At 41.7% G+C, this 24846-nt stretch overlaps 2 protein-coding genes across 2 annotated transcripts in view; both read right to left on the bottom strand.

Moving 5' to 3' along the window:
* The window catches only part of LOC131066825 (uncharacterized), a 106239-nt gene that overhangs the window by 12341 nt on the left and 69052 nt on the right, over window positions 1-24846 (bottom strand). The gene's annotated exons all lie outside the window — the stretch shown is intronic.
* On the bottom strand, window positions 19564-21224 carry LOC131077501 (polyadenylate-binding protein, cytoplasmic and nuclear-like). Its single transcript, XM_059217976.1, has 3 exons — window positions 20973-21224; window positions 19904-20145; window positions 19564-19819 (listed from the first exon to the last, which is right to left on the bottom strand). Exons 1-3 carry the CDS (start codon window positions 21222-21224, stop codon window positions 19564-19566), a joined length of 750 nt encoding a protein of 249 aa, XP_059073959.1.

Raw genomic sequence — 24846 nt, 5'->3', positions numbered from 1 at the left:
ACCTACATTATTAAGTACCCATAAGCCAAAGCTCGTATTAAACCTATTTATTCTTGGTTCATATTAAAAATTGATCTTACTACTAGAGATTTAACCTAGACTTCTTTGCCACCATGCTTGACTTAAAGTCTCAACATAGAGATGTAATGAACCCAATATCTGCTCAAAATTCCAACTACTTGGATATTCAAATAATTTAACCCTTGATTACAGTAAATTCTTGCTTCATGAATTTCTCATAATCCTAGCTTTTCAAGTTCTTAAGCACCATGCTAGATATTAGTTACCTCTAGATTTTGATTCTCTATTAATTATATAGCATACTCATTTCATTTAAGATCAAGAAAAAAGTAATATTTAATTTATGACTATCCAACCTTTCAGATATAAGCGTAAATCACTTTTATTTAATCATTTTCAGCTACAAGATTGGATAATTCAAAATTCATGCTTTCATAAACTGTGAGAAAACTTATAACCTTTTGAACATCTTCAAGCGAGTTTGGATGTAAATTCTCCTTCATTGAATTCTACTCATAAGCTTTGTAAATGTGGTCATAGAAAGTGGCCACAATTATAGGTGTAGTTCAAGAATAAGCAATGCCCATGAGGTATAGGCGTCCTCTGCAACATACCACTTCAAGGATTTTCGATCTTAATGGAAATTTGCACACCCTTTGTCATTGGTCACGGATTTCACCTACATGAGATATATAAATACAGATTTGTTCTATATTCAAATCTTTGGTTGCTAAGCCAAATACCTCAAGCTGATTTTAAGGCATCAAATGCTGCATATTTGAGCTGCAAATGAAAGATTGTATCTAGTGAAGTGTAAGAAGGGTCTGTAACAGCACATCTCCATGTGCTGGTATGTAATGTCCCCTTCCTAACCAATTGACAGGGTGGACCATTAGCCTATTCAATTGAGTTCCTGTAGGCTAATGATTGGAGAATAGGGAACTATAGAAGCAATTTATCCAGCTGTGTTGGCAGTATCTACTTATTCAAATGAGTTCTGATTGCTCTCTTGAGCATAATGACTTTAGAAGAGTTTTTGGGCAAGTTTCTAGTACTTACTATTTTTAGTATATCAGGATGGATCACCGACAGTGCCTGTGATCAATTTAGCTATTTTTAGAAGTGTAAATGGGTGCATTTGAAATCGATATTTTATATGATCCAGTGCTTTATTTTAAATAACATAATGTATTAAAGTTAAATATAACTTATGTCATTTAAATTTTATAAAGTTAAATTATAAAAAAGATCATCAATGAACATAAGTTGTTTTAAAAAGGGGACTCCCAGTAGTTGGTGCCCAAGCTAGGGGAGACATAAGGAGATAAAATAAATTAAAATAAAATATTGTTCTTTCTCCCAAGGCCTGGGGTTTAGGGTTTTGGAGATGGCCACTTCTTTTGGCGATGTTATAAGCTCTTTTTGGAGCCTTTTTCATTAGGAGAATTTGAATATTTTGTTGTAGCTTCACTGGAGATAGCTTCTTCTTGGTTTGTGAGGACGAAACCCCTTGCAGACAACATCTTCTACGCTGTTGAAAGATACAATCTAGGAGATTTGGAGGTGTTTTCAGTAAGGAAACACAGCTAGGCTTATAGTTGAAATTGAGTGATCAGTTCATAAAGTTGATTGCTGATCTTCTGGACTGTTGAGCAAATTAAGGAAGTTTGGGTGACTAAAAAGAGATTCTTTGGCATCCCTTTGCTGGCCGTACTTGTCCTTCATGCTGGCCATACCTCCTAGGCTAGTCATACTTGTCCTTCATGCTGGTCGCACCTCCTAGGCTGGCCATACCAGCTATCTTGGGCTGAGCATTGGGTTTTGGGTTGATATTTCAGGTCTCTTTGAGGCATCCAGGGCATGCAAACATTACTCATCTATTTCTTGGCATTTTGGAGTTTGTGGTGTGGTGACTTGTTTTGGATGGTTTTCAGATCGGACTTTCATGACAACAGTTGGTCTAAGTTATCAACTTTTTCTAGGTGTGTCTAATCGAGATATGTTATGCTTTTTTATGAACTGGATTGCTGTTAATTTGGAGAAAAAACTCATATTCTGATCAGCATTAAAATCTAGAAATTTCAGTTCTGGTATTTCATGTTGTTTCATTATTTTTAAAATTTATTTTTGCTGCTATATTTTATGTTTATATGATATTAACATCAAAATATTGCAATCAAAAACACAAAACCTCTTCTGCATCTTCTGTCTAGCCTGAAAGATCACACAAAAAAATAGATAATAACATAATATTTTAATTAAAACAAAAAAAGACAACAGGGCAGCTTACTACAGTGATACAAGAGCACAGCTTGTCCTGCCATCCAGTGGGTTAATGTGTATCCATGAGCATCAGTGACAGAGAGAGAAGATATCAGGAAAGACAAAGGAAAAAGGAAGAGGATTTTTGGGAATGTTGGCCTTCAATACAGCAGAACAACACTTAGGGAGCCATTCTGAACAATCAGCAAATTCAGAGAACATGGGTGAAAGAGATGAAAGAGGTAATAGGGACCAAGAACTGTATCATATAGCACTCCTTTTGGATGCTTTGCTTAGAAGTTGAGCAAACCAATCAATGTATTGCACAGTTAGTTGATGCAATAGCCCAGATAGGGGTCAACAATAGGGGAAATAATGAGCAGAGAGATGGAGTGGATCATCATAGAGCAGCAAATCGTCACTATAGGGCAGCAATAGCTAGACCACTTATTTCATTTTTTCCACCAAGAATACAATTACCAGAAGGGAATGATGTTACTTTGATTGGTATCCAAGAGGAGCTTAGATGGGATTGGCATGATGCAGGACCAGATTTTTAGCGTGATTTATCCCTATGAGATTATATTGATCTTAGGATGAGACATATGCCTGACAGGAAATAGAGAACGACGTTATGACTTGTGCAGGAAGGTTGGGAAACTTACTCTCCCTTATTTTGATGGATCCGATAAAACTTTAGCTAGAGCATGGCTTCAAAAGTTAGATACCTACTTCAACCTCAACACTATGCCTGAAGAAAAGTCTATTAAATATGTTGCTATACATTTAGATGAGGTTGCTCATGAGTGGTGGCATCATGGTATGCTCACCATGGGACATACACACATCACACATGCAAAATTTACTAAGAGATTAATTTTGAGGTTCGACAAGAAGGATCCAAAGCTACATTTCAAGGAGTTAGCACAATTAAAACAATGGGGAACAGTGGATGCTTATGTTGCTGATTTTCAATGGTTGTCAATCTTGGTGACAGATATTTCTGAGAGGAGGCTCATTGTACTCTTTATTGATGGGCTATTTGAATTTTGAACCATTAAGGGGATGGATTAAGGCATTCAACCCACCTACCTTGCAAGAGGCTATCAAGAAAGCAAGGAATATGGAGGCTTCTACATCAAGGAACAAATTTCAGCCTATAAACTTTCCCTCCAAGAAAGATAAGGATAAGAGACCATCCCATAAGGAATCATACCAGCCATGGAGTGATTCAAAAAGGTTGGGTAGAGAGTAGTTAAATGACCTCAAGAGGAGGAAGTTGTGTTTCCATTGCAGGGAGCCTTGGGACCCTTCCCATAAGTGCAATATTAAAGCTAAGGTGAAGTAATTGGAGTATTTTTCTGCTGAGGAATCTGCATCAGAAATTTCAGATCAGCAGTTGGATTCAGATTGTGGGGATGAAGAAAATATTGTGGAAGAGGAAACCAAGGATGAGGGGACCATTGTCCAGCTAACAAGTGCCCAAAAAGCCAATACATTCAAGGTGAGAGGGGTGATAAAGGGCCAACAGGAGATAGCATTGATTGACACAGGGGCTACACATAACTTCAATGATGAGAGATTTGTAGCCAAGAGGGGATTGCAGACTGAGGAGCATAAGGGGTTCAGGGTGATGGTGGCTAGTGGTCAGATGCTTCCTTGTACATTCAAGATGACGAATCTAAGCATGCAACTCAATGACTATGAATTGAGGGATGAATTCTTTGTAGTAGATATGAGAGATAATGATGTCATCTTAGGTATGACTTGGATGTTGTCACTTGTAGAATTCTCCTTCAATTTGCAAAAATTGGAGATGAGGTTTGAACATCAAGGGAAGAAGATAGTGATCAAGGGAATTTCAGATGGAGGACTCAACGTGGTATCACTCATGAGAATGGAAAGATTGATTAGGCATGATCAAGTGGAGTGGGCAGCAAAGTGTCTTGTTATGACTTAAGTGCCTACAAATCAACATAAGACCAATTACCATCCGGACATCTAGGAGCTGCTATCTAAGCTTAGCAAGGTTTTCGGGAGCATACCTCATGAATTTCCACCTGAGAGGGGTATAGAGCACGTCATAGAGCTAGACGGAGGTGCTAAACTAGTAATCATTACACCATACAGACATCCTAAGAAGCATAAGGATGAGATAAAGAATGCAATTAAGGAATTATTGGAGATGGGGCACATTAGACCCAGCAAAAGTCCATTCGCATCAGCAATTGTATTGATAAAGAAAAAGATGGCACTATGCGAATGTGTATTGATTACAAGGCCTTGAAAAAGAAGACAATCAAAAACAACTACCCAATTCCCAGGATCGATGAGCTGATAAATGAGTTGCATGGGGCTTGATATTTCTCTAAGATAGATTTGAGGTCAGGGTACCACCATTTAGATGAGGCAAGAGGATATTGAGAAGACTACTTTCAGGTGCCATTTTGGGTTTCTGGTGATGCCTTTTGGATTGACGAATGCTCTAGCCACTTTCTAGAGGTGCATGAATTAGGTGTTCAGGAAGTAGTTGAGGAAATTTGTTTTGATATTCTTTGATGTCATCTTGAGTTTCAGTAGGACTTGGAAGGAGCATATGCAACACCTTGAGGAGGTACTGGGCATTTTAGAGTCTCTCTTTATGCTCAGGAATCAAAATGTGACTTCAAGATTCTAGAACTTCTCTATCTTGGTCACATCATTAGTGTTGAAGGTGTGAGCGTAGATCCAATGAAGATTAAGGCTATTGTAGAATGGCCTACTTCGACCAATCTCACATAGCTTAAGCTTTTTGGCCTTTGCGGATTCTATAGGAGGTTTGTTAATGTTTTTTCACAAGCAGCTGCACCACTTACAAACTTGATCAAGAAGGAAGCATTTGTATAGTTTGATTCAACACATAAGTGCTTTGAGCACTTCAAATGGGTGATGTCTACATTACCTGTGTTAGCTATACCAGACTTCTCCAAACCTTTTGAGTTGAAGCGTGATGCTTTAGGAAAGGGGATAGGAGCAAAGTTCATGTACGGTAAGCATCCCATCACTTTTGAGGGTAGGAAGTTAAGAGGTGTGGAGAGGAGTTAACCAGTTTATGATAGGGAGATGTCGGCCATCATGCATGCATTGGCCAAATTCAGACCATACTTGGTTGGGGGCAAATTTACATCAAAACAAATCATAACAGCATTAAATACTTCATGAACTTGAAGGACCTCAATGATAGGCACCAAAAGTGAGTTAGTAGATTGCAAGCATATGGTTTTGACATTATATATGTCAAGGGGAAGAAGAATGGGGAAGAAGAATGAGGAAGAAGAATGAGGAAGAAGAATGTAGTTGTCGATGCACTTTCTAAGAGGCCTCATATATGTTCTCTAGTGGAGATTTCTGCTGATTGGAGAGAATTATTTGAAGCAGAATATGCCAAAGATTCATGGGAAGTGGGGATTATAGGGGCCACAAGTCATGATAACAGGTATACAATGGTTAATGAGTTGATCATGTATAAAGACAGAATTTATCTAGTGCCTTCGTCGCAGTTTAAGATGAGGATTTTGAGGACTTTTCATGATACACCCATGGCTGATCACCCAAGTTTCTTTAAGACTTACAAGCAGATTCGTAGGAGGTTCACTTGGAAAGGACTTAAGAATGAAGTCTTTAAGTATGTTAAAGAGTGCTCAATTTGCTAGAAAAATAAGAATGAGCATACACATCCAGCTGGTCTACTTCAGCCATTGTCCATTCCTAATCAGAAATGTGATTGTATCTCTATGGATTTTATTACAGGGCTGTCTAAGGTACAGAGTAAAGTATTTGTGTGGTGATTGACAAATTGACCAAATTTGCTCACTTTTTTGCCATTTCAGCGACATATACAGTTGCTCAAGTAGCTGATTTGTTCTTCAGGGAGATCTTTAGACTGCACGGGCTGCCCAAGAGCATTGTGAGCAATAGGGACAGCAAGTTTCTGAGTATCTTTTGGTAGAAGCTCTTCAGATTTAGTAGGACTGAGCTCACTCCTGTTGTGTTGCACACACATGTCCCATCTCCGACAGGGACCCCCTTTGCTTTGCCCACTTTGCTGGTCTTTTGTAACAACTCTGTCCTGTAAGGATTGCTAGAATGAGAGAGAGGTTAGATCAAAGTGCATCATACAATCATGAATTTGATAAGGAGCATCGGAGGCTTGAAGTGTTTAGGAGTGTCCATATTGCATAAATTTGATCAAAGTTCCCAAAGAATAATAGCAAACTTGGCTATAGGATAGGTTTCTGGATTCCATCCTAAGACTCTTCCAAACCCCAAATTACATCATGCATAAGAGCTGGTACAATAGAAAACTTGGTGTTAGGAAGCCTTTTAGGAATTCCCAATCATGTTCCCAAAGCCAAGTTTCACCATAAGCATGCAAAAACTAAGACAAATCCCAAACTCAGCAATGGGAAGACTTTTGGAAAATACAAAAATCATTTAAAGGTCCATGTTTGGGAAAATCTATAAATGTTTCGAAATTCCAGGTTTCAGACCGAATTCCCAAAATGTTTCCTAACTCCAGGTTTTAGGCCGAATTTCCTAATGCCTTCCCAACTCCAAGTTACACTAAGACCAAACTCAAAGAAAATTTAGAAATGGAAACGAATAAAGATTGTTGAATGATTAAGCAGCAAGCAAAGGGAAGGGACTTTGAGCAAAGAGAACATAGCAAGATTAGAAGAAATTTGGCCAAATGGAACTAGGCTGATTCAAATCAAATCAGAAAATATTATACAAAGCATGCAAAGAAGGAAGAGGGTGATAACTCAAGCCCAAAGTTGACTTGGGGAAAGACTTAGCAGTGAAAGCGCATGGAAGTTAAAGGTGCAGCCAGATTTGGCTCAAGGAGGGAGCCTTGGAACCAAGAAGCAATGCAGAAACATAACCAAACTCAGAGTCAAGAATGTCAGAAAGAGACAACGCAAGAACAAAGGGGCAAACTCAGCTATAGGATAAGTTTTTGGAATTATCCTGGAATTCTTTATAACCCCAAAGTTCTCAAAAGCTTTCCCAGCTCCAAGCTTCTCTTGGAAAAGACATTATCACCTCCAAAACTCAGACTTGGGATTGGTTTGAGGATTAATCCCAAAAGTTCTCCAAACTCTAAATTTGCAACCATTCCTAAAACCTTTCCTAGGTTCGAGTTTACAGTTAAACCTAAATCTGTTCCAAACTCTGACTTTGAAGAGACATTCCCAAATAGGTTCACAAGCAAAGAAGCAAAAATCTGGATAAAATCGCAACCACTCATGATTAATCGGGAATCACCCAAGAAGCCAAATTTTTCCCCCATTTTTTGACAAAATTGCATTTTTCTGAGTCAACAATTTATTGTGTTTAAACCGTCGCAAAAAAATTGGTTAAAAATTGCAAAAAACACAAAACCCTAAAATCTAACTCGAATTTGAGGTTGTTCATTAAAAATTTGGTGGTGGTGCATATGACACATTGTGTGTTCACCTTGAAGAATCCATGTAAACCCGAGAGGAACTAATCCAAATAATTGCATGCCCTAACGAAATTCTCAAGTCGTGTTTAAAATTTTCAAAATCTCTGATTTTTTTTTATAACCCTAGTTGGAGAGGTAGAAATACAAACACGAATAAGATGCGAAGAGTGAATGTTTGTGGTCAAGATTTCTGTGAAAAACATATTCACGGGAAATAAAAATTTGAGGAGGATTCTAAAATGGTTCTTTTAACATAAATATATTTTATTTTTATGATCATATTAACAATATATTTTAATTTATCAATCTTTTGAAATGTATATATAGACAATGCGAGAAAATTAAAATATTTTTTTGTTAAGAAAATTTATTATTAATTATAAAGATTTATTTAAATTAATTATTAATATTACTAAAGTAATTTTTTTAATAATTTAAATATTATTTTATGATATTACAATTTATTAATATTATATTTACATAAGGTTTACAAATATATGATACATTAAAAATTAGGAAATATGTATATTATGTCATATTCTATTAATAATAAACATTTATTTAAATAAATTATTGATATTACTTAAATTAATTTTTAATAAAAATTTTATTATTATTTATAATACTATATATCAAAGAAGCAAACATCTGCAAAAAATCGTGATTGTACGCGATTAATCGTGAATCGGCCAGGTAGCCAATTTTTACCCCAAAAAAACCACGATTTATTGGTCAACAATTTTCAACGCTAAGAGATACCTACAAAGCACAAAAAAAACACAGAAGCACTTGCAAAAATCAATAAAAATAGTGCGTGACGAAGGACAATATCATGCGATGTGTGGGAGTAAAAGGAAAATCGCTGAAACCATTCGATTAAAACCATTTTCGTTGCACTCAGTTTTTCAATATTTCTACGTTTCAATTTCATTCAGTAAAACTACATAATATAGGCATTTCAATCGATAAATAAAAATGTCTTTTAAATATTTCATGTTGTTTTTTATTAAGGGAAAACAGGTTTTGAGGGGACCAGAAACCCCGTACACCAGGTTTTTAAAGGGACCCGAAACCCCCCAGAATTTGCCAAGATTTGGAACCTACAAAGAAACTTCTGCCAAAAAGATAGGCAAATAAAATCAGCAGACTAAAACAGCAAAACTAGTTAGAACCAACCAAAAGCCAACACAACCAAAACCAGACAAAAGCCAGCACCAAACCTGTTGGTCTCACAGCTTAGAACAATAGATGAAGTCGATAGACTCCCACATCCAAACATCAGGGATTTTCCGGAATCCCCTACCCATATTCAGAAAAAACAGGCAGCAAAAGGCTAGCCTTGGCCCTTAACCAAAAACGAACACTAGCTAAGTTGGGCCCTTCAAAACTGTCAGCATCCAGCCAAAGATAAACAAGAGGGTTTTGAAAGGCCCCTAACCTTCGAATTGGGTTTTACAATGGCTCCCAAAACCACCAAAAACTGAACCATAACATAGAAATTTATTAAAACAAATAAACATTGAAAATCAAATTAGATTACATCCTTTCTTAGATCTAATGTCTTTACTTGTTATCCATATGTGGAGGAACTAGTCTAAAGACTATATCTTGACCAGCAAATATTGGTTACAATTATTCAAGTTTTCTTCAAGTGAATCCTCGTCCTTGCAAGCTTAGATTGAATCAAATCATAGCAAAGTTTGGTTCAGCTAAATTAGGTTGCGCCCAATACCCTATGTATAACATGTAGCAATTTTACACCTCATTTATACTGAATATAATATCTCCATCTTCGAGCACATTTAACAAAAGTACGGTGTCACCATTCGTACAAGTTTTGTGGCTCTTTCCATATTTTAATCTATATTATGTGCCCACTTCTTTGTACATTTGACTATCAAACCAGGAGCTTCTAAACCCAAATACATCCAATACCTATAAGACTAAGATATTGATATTGTATAATATTGCTTGATACCTTTCTAGTTTCACCAAAGTTGAGCACAATCAGAAAGAGATGTTTTGTGCAATGTAATCAGCGATATGAATATAAACAACAAAAATCTATTTTCTACAATTCATGTGTTGAAGTCTCTATTTTATTTGCTTACAATGTCTCTATGCTATAGAAATGCTGTTAAATATTTTTTTAGAAGTAGTTTTTTTTACTGTTTTTCTTCAAAAAATTTACATTTTTTTATAAATCCGACTTTTTTCCAGATTTTTTCCTGATTTTTTCAAAAAATCTTATACATTTGGTTTGCCATTAATTCCCCAAACAATTAATGCTTCTGTGTTAAATTTAGAACCAGATAGACAAAAAAAACTCAGAAATCTGAAACAAGGATTTACACAAGAACACAGAACACAAAAACTTATCCTAGGAAAACCCTCCACCTGAGGGTGAAAAACCCAGCCACACCAAAATTGATCTTTATTGGCACAGAACTGATACAAAGCTGATATGCTTAACAAAAATGATTGTTATCACTTTAACAATCAACAGCATATAACTTCAAAAAAAACTTATATCACGCCTGCAGCATATAACTTCTTTTACAATGAATATCAATTGCACATCAACCATACACATAAAGATTATATGAAAGACAGAAGAATACAAGATAGCTGCTGAAGATAATTGCCTTCAAATCTCTTCACCACGACTAATCACCAAAGGAAATAAATTAACTTTCCTTTAAAGAATTCCGCTACATAAGGAATACAATATGGTAGCACTTTCTTTTCTTCAAGAATAAGCGCCCGAAAAGAATCAAGAAGCGAGACGGAGGAATGCGGAGGAAAATAACTTCAAATGCACGGTGACAGTTACACAACAAATGTAACTCCTCCCGCACCGACACTTATCATAAAGACGACGATACCAAGCAAGGCTCGCACCGACGGTGGTCTTGAAGATAGATCCACGAATGAATTTCTTCTCGGAGAAAATATGAACAGCAACGAAGATGAACTGCTGGCAACGTAATGCGTCCATAAGTGCACAAGCAAGAGGGGCGGTGACAGATATTACCAAGAACCAAAACATATCCATCAACTAGGAAGCAAATAAAATAAACAGCAACAATCAAGGAGCTCAGAAGGTCGAGCAAAATCACGAACTGAGGAAGAATGCAAACAGCGAGACGAACCTTACTGTCATTGCAGGAAATGATGTCTCCTGTAGTTACAACATTAACGCTATGTTCCCAAGTCCAAGTTTCCCTCCTCCCTTCCAAGGTCCGAATTTGAAGAACAGAATTTCATGATGCCTTCCAAGATCCAAATCTCCTTCTAGCATCCAAGCTTCAAACATCATTCTAAAGACCGAATTTGCTGTCCATTGCATCTTCCATGTTATCTTCCACAGTCCGAGTTTCTACTCTGCTGTTTCAATTCAGAGTTTCAAACAGAAGTTCCATTTGATGATTCAAGCACCAAGTTTCAAGGCAAACTTCCTAAATGCATTTCAAAAGCTGAGATTCCCAATTAGCTTCCAAGGTCCAAATTTGCAATTCAGTTGCCAAGATAAATGCTAAGTTTTCATGATCTAAAATCTTAATCATGTTCCCTAACCCAAAGTTTCAAAAGATCAGATTCCATGTAAATATCTGAGGTCCGAGTTTTGATAAAGAATTCCATTTCATTCTCCCAAGTCGGAGTTTGCTCCCCAAGCATGGTTTCCAGGATGCATTTCACAGTCCAAATTCCTTCCACAGAAGAAATTGCCAATCATCCTTCTGAGCTAAGTCACAGAATATGGCGATTTTCATGGATGAGGTTCGAATTTTATCGAATTTCAAACTTTTATAAAAAAATTGTTCAAATTCGGCCATAAAAATATTCTGCTAAAAAGTGGGCAGATGGCAGAATAACTTTTACAAAAACTACAAATGTGAAATAAAGTAATCCAATACAATGACACTTTTTTATATAAAAGAAATGGCAAGTTCCTAGAATAAGAGGGTGATTTCCTGTAGGCTAAGATTCAATTCAACATGGTCCCCGGCTGTGGCTATATAAAGGCCAGATAGAAAATGATAACTTGCAAAGCGACATTGAACTATCACCTAGTAAAAAATTTCTTAGAGAAATGCAGGTGTCAAGTGCACTTCCTTCTGCAGGTTCAAAAGGGATTCCGCTATACATTGTGTCACGGGGCTAGATTTACTCGTGCAGCACCGACGATCTTTTAGATACTTGTCTATGAGATCCAAGCACTTCCAAGAACTTGGACTACGCCTATAAGCACTCCCAAGCTCCAGAACCTGCACACACACACTTGCACAACACGTACAAACTTGCACAGTGGAATCCTTACACAATGAACACAATGTTGGGGCAATAAGATAGCTTTATTGATCTAAAGAAAAGGCCCCTGGCCCAGTCTACAAACAATTCCAACTATGTCGTTGGTCACTACCCCGAGTACTTCCCAAGCACCCGATTACAAGTTCCCGCCCCTGGATCTACGTCCACTCTTGAAACACCGGTATAGATACCACAGCACCTCGCCCCTGGCTGTAGCTTCTCACATAGACTCCCGATCCACAAAGAGCCTGTCTCCTTCGGAACTCAACCTAGCGCACCACTTACTCTCTCGTGAGCCCGCGACGACTTACCCAGTACACGACCCAGGCCCCCTCCCTGAACGGGGACTCCAAGTCTCACTACTTCTCTGCTGCTGCTTCTACTTCACCTCTGCTTTGCAATCGCTCTGAACACCCTTGCTCGCTGGAATGTTGTTTTGGTCCTCCTTGGATTTCTCCACCATGAACCTTCGCCTAGGAAAGTAAAGCACACTGTAGAAATCTTCTCTCGTGAACGGTGGGGTACTCTGCTTCCCCCTATATAAGTTTTTCGTCCAGTTCTCACACAACTGTAGCTTGGCATTAACCGTTTGTCAATCACCACAACTTCCACCTGATGAGAATCAGAAGGGACTTATCACCCCAGAAGCCTACTGACTCCAGCAGCCCCTTACACATTGTATTAGGCATATCATATATGATCACTAGCATAACTGAAATTCCTAAGTTTATTATGGTTTATATTTTATAAATGTGCCATCTTTTTATAATGACTTCAAATCTATTTAGCAATGTTAAGCTATTTTGATAATTTATTATAAGTATACATATATTTAAAAATAAACAAAATTATATAAGGCGAATTTTATCCGAATTTTTTTTTTTTCGGATTTTTCCTTTGTTGAATTTTGTTGGTGTAAATATTTATTCATTTTGGATATTATTACACCTTACTTAAGTTTACTTAGGAAATGCATTTCATAGTAGTTTGGGTATAAGACACTTGGGTGTTTGTGCCACATTGGGATAATGTGTGTAGGAGAATTTTCACCTTTTATGGTGTGATCTTGTTGTTACACTCCACATTCAATGGGTGATCCACCTCATGTGGAATATTATATTGTTCCTCCTACCTACCCACACCTATTTCCTACCTACCCTTGTTTCTTATTGAGCCACATGTCATGTTTATGTGCTCACATATCCATATAGCCTTGCCTATATAAGCAGGCTCATATTCATTGTATATATCGATTAATGATCCAGTTGATCAGTATTTTCTCTTGATAGAATACAGTTTATTCTTATCATATATTTTGTTCTCTCTTATTTATGCTTTCCATTGCCTCTTGATCTTGGCAAAATCTCACATGGTATCAAAGCTTGTCCATGTCTCACATGGTATCAGAGCCATTAGAGTGTCATTGGTTTGCTAATTGAAAGAAATTTGATGCTATTTGGGGTTGTGTATTTTGGAGTTTTCTATTGCAGGTTATTATTGAAGCTTGATGGGTCAAATCTGAGGTTACCATTGGATTGAGGACGACCAAGAAAGTCAGTTTTGTCTTTTGTTTCATCCAAATCGGGCTTCGGAGGCCAAATCTAGAGGCATTTGAAGTTTGACGCTGCGGCGGAAATTTTCCAAAAATTATAATTTTGCAGACAATTTTCAAATAGCGATATCTCACTCATCCGGACTCGTTTTTCCGAGCAATTTTTTTTGTTTTGGGGTAGAATTTCATGATCTGTATAGTGGTGCAGAAGTTTTCTGATTTTCGAATATAGGTTTTTCGGAAATCACGAAATCCCGATTTTTACAACTTTGGAGGCTTCGTTTGGGCTCATATGGACTCCTTTTCAGGTGCCTTTTTTTTGAAAGTGCATATTTTTTCATCTACTTTCATAATATGCCATCTGTTTGCAATAATTTTAAGTAGAAATTGTACTTTCAGTATTTGGCCATTTTTGGCATTTTTGGTACTTGCATTTTGCTTGGATCTCAATTTAGATCACTAGCAGTATTTGTTGAAGTCTCTTAGATCTCATTTTGAGAAGTTGTAAATTGAAATCAGAAGTCCACTTTGCCTTGTTTTGCAAGTGGCCCATTGTATAAAGTGCTAAAATCACCATTTTGGGGGTGTTTCTTGATTGAGTATTTTGAGGGGGTGTCTTGTGTGATTGTGTCTCTCTTTATCTTGTGTTTTTTCATTTTGGTGCTATGGGTTCTCCTAAATTTCCACTTTTAACTCTTCATAATTATGCATCATGGAAGATTAAGGCATGGAGTAAACTAATGGAAAAAGGACTCATTCATTATGTAAATGAATCTATTACAGCACCACTTGATCCTAAGGCTGATCCTAATGCTCAAATTGAATGGCTTACTAAAAATGTTATGACACTTGGAACTCTTAGAAAGTATGTATCAGATGACCTCATTTTTCACATTGATAAGTGTACAACAATTAAAGAGGCTTGGGATATTTTTCAAAAATTGTATGGTCAAGTTGATGAGATTAAGGGCTACAAGCTTGATAGTGAACTCACAACTTTGGATCCCAAGGATTTTGATACAATCCAAGATTATGTCACAAAAGCAACTGAGCTAAGAGCAAAGCTAAAGGATTGTGGAATTGACAAAAAGGATGCTCAATTGGTTTATAACTTGTTGGACAAGCTTCCTTCAGAGTATGCAGCCTTTGTATCTAGCTTTCACACCCATAGGTTAGCTCAAGGTTCCTCATACACTTCTCCCTCATTTGATTCATTCACAGAGATGTTAATACTTGAGCAATATAAGTTGACCACAATGGGGATTCTCAAATCTTTAAAGTCACAAGCTTTGGTGGCTAACAAAGGGAATCAAAGTAATCAAGGAAAAGGCAAGAATCAAAAGCAACTTAAGTCAAAACCACAACAAGATGGAGCACAATCTTCCTCTCCACAACAAGGTGATACACCATTCTCACCTAAGAGGAAATCATATAAGGACAATCTTTTTTGTGGATATTGCAAGAAGTCGGGACATGATGAACATCATTGTTATAAGAAGGATATTGATGAATTGAAGAATCTTCTTGAGAAGAATAGAATCAACCTACCTTCTAGAATGTCTACATCGGCTTCTTCTTCCAAGGATAAAGGAAAGGATCACTTTTTTGGGACAGATAAAGGAAAGGGACAAGCTCTTTGTGCTACTACAAGTCATGATTCAGGGAGATGGCTTCTAGATTTGAGGGCTTCTCATCATATGACATCTTCGCAGTCTCTATGTTTTCTATATTTAAGCCTTGCCACATGCCGCAGATTTTGATGGGCAATCATACATACATGGATGTGATTGGGAAAGGATCTATTGCCATTGGGGATAACTCCTTCAATGATGTGTTGTGTGTACCCCACTTGACAAATAATCTTCTTTCCATCTATCAAATCACACATGGGGCAACTAAGAAAGTTGTGGAGTTTACACCTGACTCAGTTATCATTAGAGACTTGGAGAGTGGAGCTATCATTGCGACTGGGGTGGTTGATCATGCATCTCGGTTGTACTCTTTTTCAGATTTTGGTCCTATTGATAAGGTTGGTTCTTCCTATGTTGATGATTCAGATTTTGAGGAGAACTATGGGCATTTAAACTTGGGGATTCTCACATGTGACCCCGTTCTTGAGCCTTGCATTTCATCTCCTTCTATTGATATCACACCACCTATTGCACCTGATGATGCAGCTAGTGCGACAGTTTTGCCTTCTTATGATTCAGTGCAACAAGATATTTCATGTCTTCCAGCTTCAGTTGATTGGGATGCCTACTTGATAGGCATTGCAGGTTTGTTTGTGGACTCCTACATTGCAAATTTGGGAGACACCATTGATGACATTCATCTTCTCTTTGATGAAGATGATCCTTCTTTGATTGTTGTGAGGGATCACTCTGACCCTCTTGTGCATTCTCTACATGATCAATCTTTAGAGGTTGACATGATTGTGGATACTTTTGTACAACACTTGGAGGAGGTCTCTTTATCTTTTGAGGAGACATATGAGTCTTTGGATATTGTTCTACATTCATCTCCACTAGATCTTGAAGTGCCTTTTTCAGCAGTGTGGCACAGTTTACCACCTTTGGAGGGGGTACCTTTCAGCATCGACATGGGGACACTTGAGCAGTTTTCAAAGATTCCTTTCATCATGAGCATTTTTGCTTCATCTTCCCTTCATGGTTGGGGAGACTTCATGGATACACCTTTGGTTTTGTTTCTTCCTAAGGGGAGGAATGTTGTTAGACGTTCATGGAGCAGTTTCTTCATTCATCTTCAAGCTTATATCATTGGTGCAGATTCCAGATTGAGGGGGGGATTCCTAGTCTCTCTTCTTCTTCTCTCATATGGGGGGGAATTTTTCCTCACATGGGGTTTTGTCCTTCACATACTTCTATGAGAGTTCTTTGTATCTAGTTTTCATCTCTCTTTTGGGGGAGGGTTTTTTCCCATTGGGTTTTTCTCTCTTTCCCCACTTTGTGAGAGATTTCCTTGCATTGGTTTTCATGCATTTGCATTTGTACATGGGTACCTAACGTGGCCTCGTAGCCAGGACCCACCTTGCATTGCTTAGTTGCATTGTAGACTTTAGTGCATTCCCCGAAGTTGCACTTAAGGGGGGGTGTTGGTGTAAATATTTATTCATTTTGGATATTATTACACCTTACTTAAGTTTACTTAGGAAATGCATTTCATAGTAGTTTGGGTACGAGACACTTGGGTGTTTGTGTCACATTAAGATAATATGTGTAGGATGTTTACCTCACTGGGTAAACAGGAAGAATATAGAAATTGAATAGCAATGCACAATGCAATTATAAAGGAAGTACCAGAATAAGCTTTCCATTAATGTCAAAAGATGTTCATATTATAATCTGTCGTCCATATTACATGTCCTCCAACACCCGGAGGTGGTACAATATATGACAGCCGAAGGGGTGCGACACAACCGTCGCGACCCCAACTACCTACCAGTCGGCTAACTGACTATCAATAATTAACATTACTAAACGATACATATTTTCCGATAACATCATCCCCCCCAAAAAGAAGTCGTCTCCGACGACTAACAACAAAATGGAGACAATGCATATATACCCCCAAAACAAAGTCAAGGAGGGTGCTAAGGAAGCGTCCCTGAAGTCGAAGGCTGGGATGCTGGTGTCTGGGCCGCCAGGCGGGCGCGGAGGTCATAAACCTGCTGAGTGCGTGCTGCCACATCCCGCTCCGCCACCAACACCTTCTCTAAAGCCGTCTTCACCATATGCGCAGCTTCCAGCAACTCCTTCTCCTTGGTATCCGCGGACTCTGTCATACCGACCAACTGAGTCTGCAACAAACCCTGCTCTACAGTAACAGCATCCAGCTCCTGTTGCACAAGGCTCCGCGCACTCTGCTCCTCCGACAGGCGGATGTCAACCGCAACCTTCTCTGCACGGGCTGTCTCAAGCTGTGCTAACAACTGCGTCCTCTCGGCTGCCCACAAAGTCTGCTGTCTGGCGAGATCTCTCTCTATCTCTACACAAGCAGCCTCGCGGACCGCGGACTCATGCTGCGTCTGCCGCAATGCATAGTAGGCATCCCTGTAAACCTGCTCAATCTGTCGGACGAGAGTAGTCACCCTACTCTCCACGACGGGCTGAGGCACACTCCAAGCCTCGAGCATTGCATCTATCTGAATAGCTGGCCACCCTTGTGACTCAAAGCATGTAGCAAAAGCTGTCGAACAGCCTACCCGCATAAACTGGAGGACTTGCTCTAATTCCTCCACAACCTGCTGCAAAGCTCGCGTCTGAGCCGTTGCCACCACTCGCCGACCCCTCGTCACCATATCTGCTAAGTAAGCCTCAATGTCCTCCCCATCCTGCCCCAAAGGCTGGGACCCCGATATAGGTGCAGGAGGCTCGAGTGGGACCAAAACTGCTGCATCCTGCTGGCACAAAGGTGTCTCCTCTACCCCCGCCTGCTCCTGGATAGCAGGGACGACTTCTCCTATCTCATGCCCTACTGCTGGTACCGGTGTCTCACCCGATGAATCCTCCAAGTCTACCACCTCCGTCAGAGGCTCTCGCCGAGGTGAGAATACAGCAGCTCCTACTGGTGGCATCACCGTCATCTGAAATCGCCGGGTCAGCCAACTCCCCATAGCCACCACCGATGGATCTGTACTCAACACCTCCAGGCCTCTCTCCACCTCTAAAGTGTGTCTATCCAGGGGCTCCTCCAACAAAGAGGCAGACACAATTACTACTGCCTCGGATCCCACAACGTCCAACCGCACCTGAGGCTCTGCGTGGACCACCTCCCTGTGCTCCTCCTCTGCCACTACTTGCTGCGGTGATCCACACGACTCTGCCATGCCTTCTGTATGTGCCTCTATGGCCGAAGACGGTCCCGCGGGTGGCGCACTAGACTGCGGAGGTGGTACGATGGAAGGTGATGCCACCTGCTGCATGGGCCCAAGTGCAACGGGCGTGCGGCCCTCCCCAAAAGTTGGAATCGACGTGCCTCCCACTCCCGCCGATGACCTCACAAGTGTGCCAAGTGGTAGTGAGGGTGGCGCAAACAAGACTCGCTCCCCCGCGGGCTCCATCCTCCCCTCTTCTGTCGCCCTACTGCTACTATCCTTCGCCGAATCCTCTTCCTCCGAAGCCTCTTCGCTGCTGGAAGTCTCTCTTCCACTATCAGGTTCTACCGAGGGGGTCTCTACTATCCTTTTCCGTTTCGCGGAAGAATGGCCAATGTCAAGGTGTCTCCAATGCATGATAGGAGGCTCACCTACAGTCAATGGTCTCTGCGGCTGTATCTCCAATTCTGCCTCCGGTGCGACTTCTCGCGTGGCCTCCAGAAACAATCCGATGGCATAGTGGGGCATGTAAAACGTGCGATGCTCCATCCTCAAGAACTCGCACATCCGCTCTGATAACAATGTAGCCCAATCATACACAACGCCATTCAGAAGTTCATTCATCAATATGATCTGCAGTAGAGCGATATCCAATGCCCTACCAGACCCCGTCAACCTGCTCTTGAGGACGTCCATTATGCACCGCCAATGGCCCTCTGCAACAAAAGACCTACGCATCCCACGGCTCTTCGTGGCATCAACAATGCTCTCCAATTCTGCTGTGGTCAAGTCTCGGGATACTCGTTTAATCCAATATTCTTTTTCCTCTCGCGTCATCTTCTTAGCTTTCCATTCCCCTTTCTTGCCATGTACTCCTGGAATGCCAAACACTCTCGTGAAATCTGCCGGTTTGAAGGATATCGTGATATCCTTCCCAAGGTACTCAAAAGTACTCGTCCGTGAATGGCTATCAAAGGTATCAACCATGAACCGTAATGCTCCCTCGTACTCACGGATAGCGAACACAGGCATTCGGATGGCCCACTCCACTCCTGCTTTCCGAAGGCTCTTCTTCACCAAATCATCATCTGGTGTATCCTACCACCACTTCCTGCATTCGGACCCATTCAATCCCTCAAAGGTGATATTCTGCGGAGTCCATGTGTTCTTCCCTCTTGCGGCATGTTGCTGTAGTGTCTTTCTCTTCTGTGTGGCGTCCATTGTGCTACCTGCTATGCGTACACCCGAAGGGAGAACTCGCTTATCCTTATTCATGTGGCTATCCTTATTCATGTGGCTGCCCTCCTGCAACCGTTTTTTCCAATTCCTTTTTCCTGCAAACTCCATTAGTTTCCTGTAACTGATTTGTTTAGGAAAAACTCTACCCTTCATAACGGCCTTCTTTTTTTGGCTGCCGCCGTGCGGCTACTTGATCTACCTATGGCTCTTATTCCTCCCATCTAGCTCTTTGTCGTTCATAGCCTCAATGGCGTCCATCATCGCCTTCTCATCACTGAAGGTCACGAAGCCAAATCCACGAGACCTTCCAATTTCGCGGTCGCTTACGATCTTGGACTCCAGAACTTCGCCAAACGGGCTAAAAGCGTCGTGAAGGGTGCGGTCATCGGTGGCCCAGGCAAGCCCGCCCACAAAGCAACGGAACTCAATTTCAGCAGAAAACTGTGGCAAACAATTGATTCATTTCCGTGCCATTCACATTTGGTGATGGAGGTAGCGGCTTGCATAAACCCACCAGTATTTGCAATTATCGAACAACCCCATGAAAAACAAAAGAATCTGAGCCCCAGCCTTCAAAATTTTCACAGAAGTCTCTATTTTATTCACGGACCACGGCCATTGTATCCAAGAAACTCCCTTGCTGTGCGTGGTGGCGCGGTGGTCTGGCTGTGCGGTGCGGCGTGGTGTCTCCTCCGTGCGGTGTGCGACGTTGTGTCTCCTTCGTGCGGTGTGCGGCGTGGTGGCTTCTCCTATCCTCGGCGTTCCTTTTTTCCTTTGCGCGGCGTTTAACCTTGCGTGGCTTTTTATGCTTTTCGCGAGCCTTCGGTGGCTTGCACCGCACGGTGGTGCCACCGTCGGTGGCTTGCACCGCACGATGGTGCCACCGTCGGTGGTTCCACCGCACGATGGTGCCACCGTCGGTGGCTCCATCATCGGTGGTTCCATCGTGCGGCGATGCCGCCTTTGGTCGGCCCACTGTACAGTGGCCACTTTCTCTATCTTTTTTTTTTTTTTATTTTTTTTTTTATTTTTTCCAAATTTTCTTTTATATATATATTTTCGAATTTTCTTTTATATATTTTTTTTCAAGTTTTCCAATTTTTAGCAACGGCTGACTGACTGGGGGTTCCCGGTTCCCTCCGTTCGTGATAGATCTTCAATTTCAACCCGTTGACTGCGTCTGGTATCTCCTTCCCGTCCAGCGTCCATAACTTTATCGCCCCGTTCGTATTGACCTCACGTATCCGGAAGGGCCCTAACCATCGGACTTTGAATTTCCCCCGTTTAATTTCGTTTCGTCCATTATATTTCAAGACTAACTGCCCCGGGGTGAACCTCGCCCGCCGAATGTGTTGGTCGTGCCAATGTTTCCTTCGTTGCTGGGCCACGTCTGTCACCCATTGTGCCATCAGCCTTCGTTCATCGAGTTTGTTTAGGGCATACAGGCGCTCCCTCAGGCTCTCCATATCGCCAAGTTTATTCTCAATAGCAATTCGGAGACTTGGCACCATGAACTCCATCGGTACTACCGCTTCCTGTCCGTACATTAATTGAAATGGTGTCTAGCCCGTCGTTACTCTGTAGGTGGTGCGGTATGCCCATAACACCGACGGTAGTCGCTCCTCCCAATCTTCCTTTTCTACCCCGCACGACTTATAGATCACTGAAACTAGAATCTTGTTGGTTGCCTCCGCTTGACCATTGGCCCTCGAATAATACGGACTGGACAAGGAGTGAAAAATTTTGAACTCCATCGTAAGGAGTCTCACCACATGGTTCACAAAATGGCCTCCTCTGTCACTGGTTATCTGAAGCGGAATTCCATATCTCGTGATAATTTGTTCATAAATAAATCTGGCTGTACTCACCGCGGTGTTATCGGGTAGGGCCCGTGCTTCGACCCATTTTGTCAAGTATTCCGTAGCTACCACGATGTATGTACATCGCCGCGGTCTGCTAACTTTTAAAGGCCCCACAAAATCAAGCCCCCAACGTTCGAATAACTCTTGTGCCGCTGAAGGGTTTAATGGCATGAAGTCTCGTTTTAGTGGTTTTCCGGCCCTCTGGCATGTATCACAGCTTCCGACCCATTCTCTGGTGTCGCTATGTAGCATCGGCCACCATAGTCCGGCTAACAGTACTTTCCTGGCCGTCGTGTCCATATGACCTCCTGCGGGTCCTTCGTGTGCTTCCTTCAAAATCCCCGGTATCTCTTCCTCCATCACGCATCGGCGGAGTACTTGATCTGTCCCCATTTTGTAAAGGAGTCCATTGATCAGTTGGAACGTTCGGCTCCTCAGAACCAATTTCCGTCGTTCCCCTAGTGGCATGTCCCAAGGGAACTGGGACATCGATAGGTACTCGCCAATACGAGTGTACCAGGATGGTAAAACCGCAATCCGGAATAAGTGCGCATCCGGAAAATCATCATTCACCCCCTCCGCTCGTTCTCCCGACTTGATTCGTGATAGTTGGTCAGCGATCACATGGCTCTTCCCTGGCCGTACTATAATGTTGAATGTGAATTCTTGCAGTAGTAACAGCCACCGACTCACCCGTCCTTGAATAATAGGTTTATTCACCAAGTACATCAAAGCTTGGTGGTCTACATAGAAGGTGAAGGGTGTCGCCAACAAATAATGTCGGAACTTCTGTACTGCGTAAACCATGTCGAGCGCTTCCCGTTCAGTTGTACTGTAATTCCTCTCAGCTTTCAAGAGTAGTCTACTGGCGAAGTAGACCGGGTGATCCAACCCATGATCCCCAACTTGTGCTAATGTTGCACCTATTGCATAGTTGGAGGCGTCGACGTGCACATGAAATTCTCTGTCCCAGTTTGGGTAGGCCAATATTGGTGCCGCCAACAGTCGTGATTTCAATTCCTCGAAGGATTCCGACTGCACCGTTCCCCATACGTACGGCTCCCCTTTTCTTGTGAGGTTATCCAGGGAGTAAGATATCTGGGAGAAATTTTTTATAAACCTTCGATAATATCCGATGTGTCCCAAAAAAGATTTTACCCCTGAGACATCCTGTGGGGGTTCCATCTCCACAATCACCCGAACTTTATCCGGGTCTGTTTTAAGTCCCGCTTTACACACTATGTGTCCGAGTAGTCTACCCTGAGGTACCATGAATCTGCATTTCTTAGGGTTTAGTGCGAGTCGTGCCCTCCGGCACCTGTCCATACATTCTCCGAGTGCCTTCAGATGCGTCTCCTCCCCGCTGTAGATGGACCAATCATCTAGGAACGCCTTGAAGTTACCCACGGACATCTTATCAAAAATGTGGAGAATTATTCGTTGGAACGTTGCCGGAGCATTGCAAAGACCGAAGGGCATCCGGTTGTAAGCATATACTCCGTCCTCCACCACAAATATCGTCTTCAACGTATCTTCCTCCGCTATTGATATCTGATTATAGCCGGAAAATCCATCCATAAATGAATAGATTTCATGGCCGGCCACCTCTTCAAGAATAGAGTCCGTGAACGGTATGGGAAATGGATCTTTGATGATAACTGCATTGAGTCGCCGGAAGTCGACACAAATCCGGATCTCGTTACCATCCTTTTTGAGAGATATTACGATGGGGGATACCCGTTCGCTATTCTGCACCCTAAAGATAATCTTGGCCTCCAGCATTCGTTCAATCTCCTTTTGTACTTTTGCAGCATAGTTTTTATTCATCCTGTACGATCGCTGTCGTACTGGTACTGCGTCTGGTACCAACAGAATACGGTGAACACATAACTCCGGTGGGACTCCCTTCAAATCCTTATAAGTCCATGCGAATACATCTTTGTACTCGGTGAAAATCTTGAATGCCGCCGTTTTCAACACTGGGTTCCAGTCATCTCCTACCAGAATGATTTTCTTATCCGTCTCCATACCTAGGTTCAAGGGTTTCACCGTCGGTTCTTCATACTTCATGGCCTCCTTGTTTCCAAATTGATGTGCGGGTACGGTGTCCATTGTAGCTTCTCCTTCCTTATACTCCCCGTATTCTGGAGGATATTGATCTGGCTCCTCTCCTTCGATGCTTAATACGTTACAGGAGGGTGAGAACATCTCATAGTCCTCCTGCTGCCAATGGAACAATCCATTTAGTGAATCTGTGTCATCCTCCGAACAGCAACCTCCGATTTTTAATATGCCTTCGGCATCTGGGTCCATCCCCTCTCTCCCTTCGCCTCGTGGGTCATTTTCCCTCTCGGATTCAAATCCCGAGGAACAGGCAAGTTCCTCGCTCACCAACTGCGTCCGGAGATCAATAGTGAATTTCTTGCCTCCGCTCTCCATCGAGAGCGTATTTCGTGTCCAGTTGTGGTTTGCTTTCGCTGCCACCAACCATCCTCTTCCAAGTATGGCGTCATACCCTTTCTGTTTCAATGGAATGACCACGAAGTCGAGTACAAAAGGTTGTGCACCCACAGTGACTTGCTGTGCCATCAACATGCCGAGGGGCTTAATCCCGTGCTGGTCTGCACCTAGCAAATTAAACGTAGGTGGCCACAGAGTGGACTTTCCTAGCTTTTTCCATGTGTCCTCCGGAAGGACATTTACTCCGGAACCGCCGTCTACTATAGTATCTGTCAAGATGGTGCCCAGGATGCCCATCTCCACCACGGCTGGGTGTCGGCCATTGTTGACGGTAAGTACAACTGGATTTGTTGCCGAGCTTCCTAGTATGGGAGCGTCCATGTCTCTCGGTTTGGGTTTATCAACCTTTGTGCCCAACAACACTGTTCCCAATTACGGTATGGTGTGTAGGAGGTCTTCCAGTTTCACAGGTACCTCCATTTGGAGCATCTGTCGTACGATGTTCCTCTCCGCGTCTGTGCAGTAGGGTCCAGATGACTCGTGTGTCTCTCCCCGTTGGCCTTTCATGGCCCTTTCTATTTCCTCCCTTGCCTCCGTCATTCTCTGCTTCTCCGTGCGGGGATGGGGGTATCGGGCTTCCTTTGCCTGCCCTCGGGTAAGAGCAAGGATGGCTTCTTTACCCTGTGTGTTGCCTTCGATATCAATCAGATTGGCCCCTACGCCAGACTTCGGACAATCGGCATCTTCATGGTCACCGAGGCCACACCACCGACATAGCTTTTGAGCGGTGTCATTGTTATTACACTCTCGTGCGTAATGA

This window comes from Cryptomeria japonica, chromosome 3 (assembly GCF_030272615.1).
Source record: "Cryptomeria japonica chromosome 3, Sugi_1.0, whole genome shotgun sequence".
Taxonomy (NCBI): Eukaryota; Viridiplantae; Streptophyta; class Pinopsida; order Cupressales; family Cupressaceae; genus Cryptomeria; species Cryptomeria japonica.
This window is presented reverse-complemented; position numbering and strand designations above follow the sequence as displayed.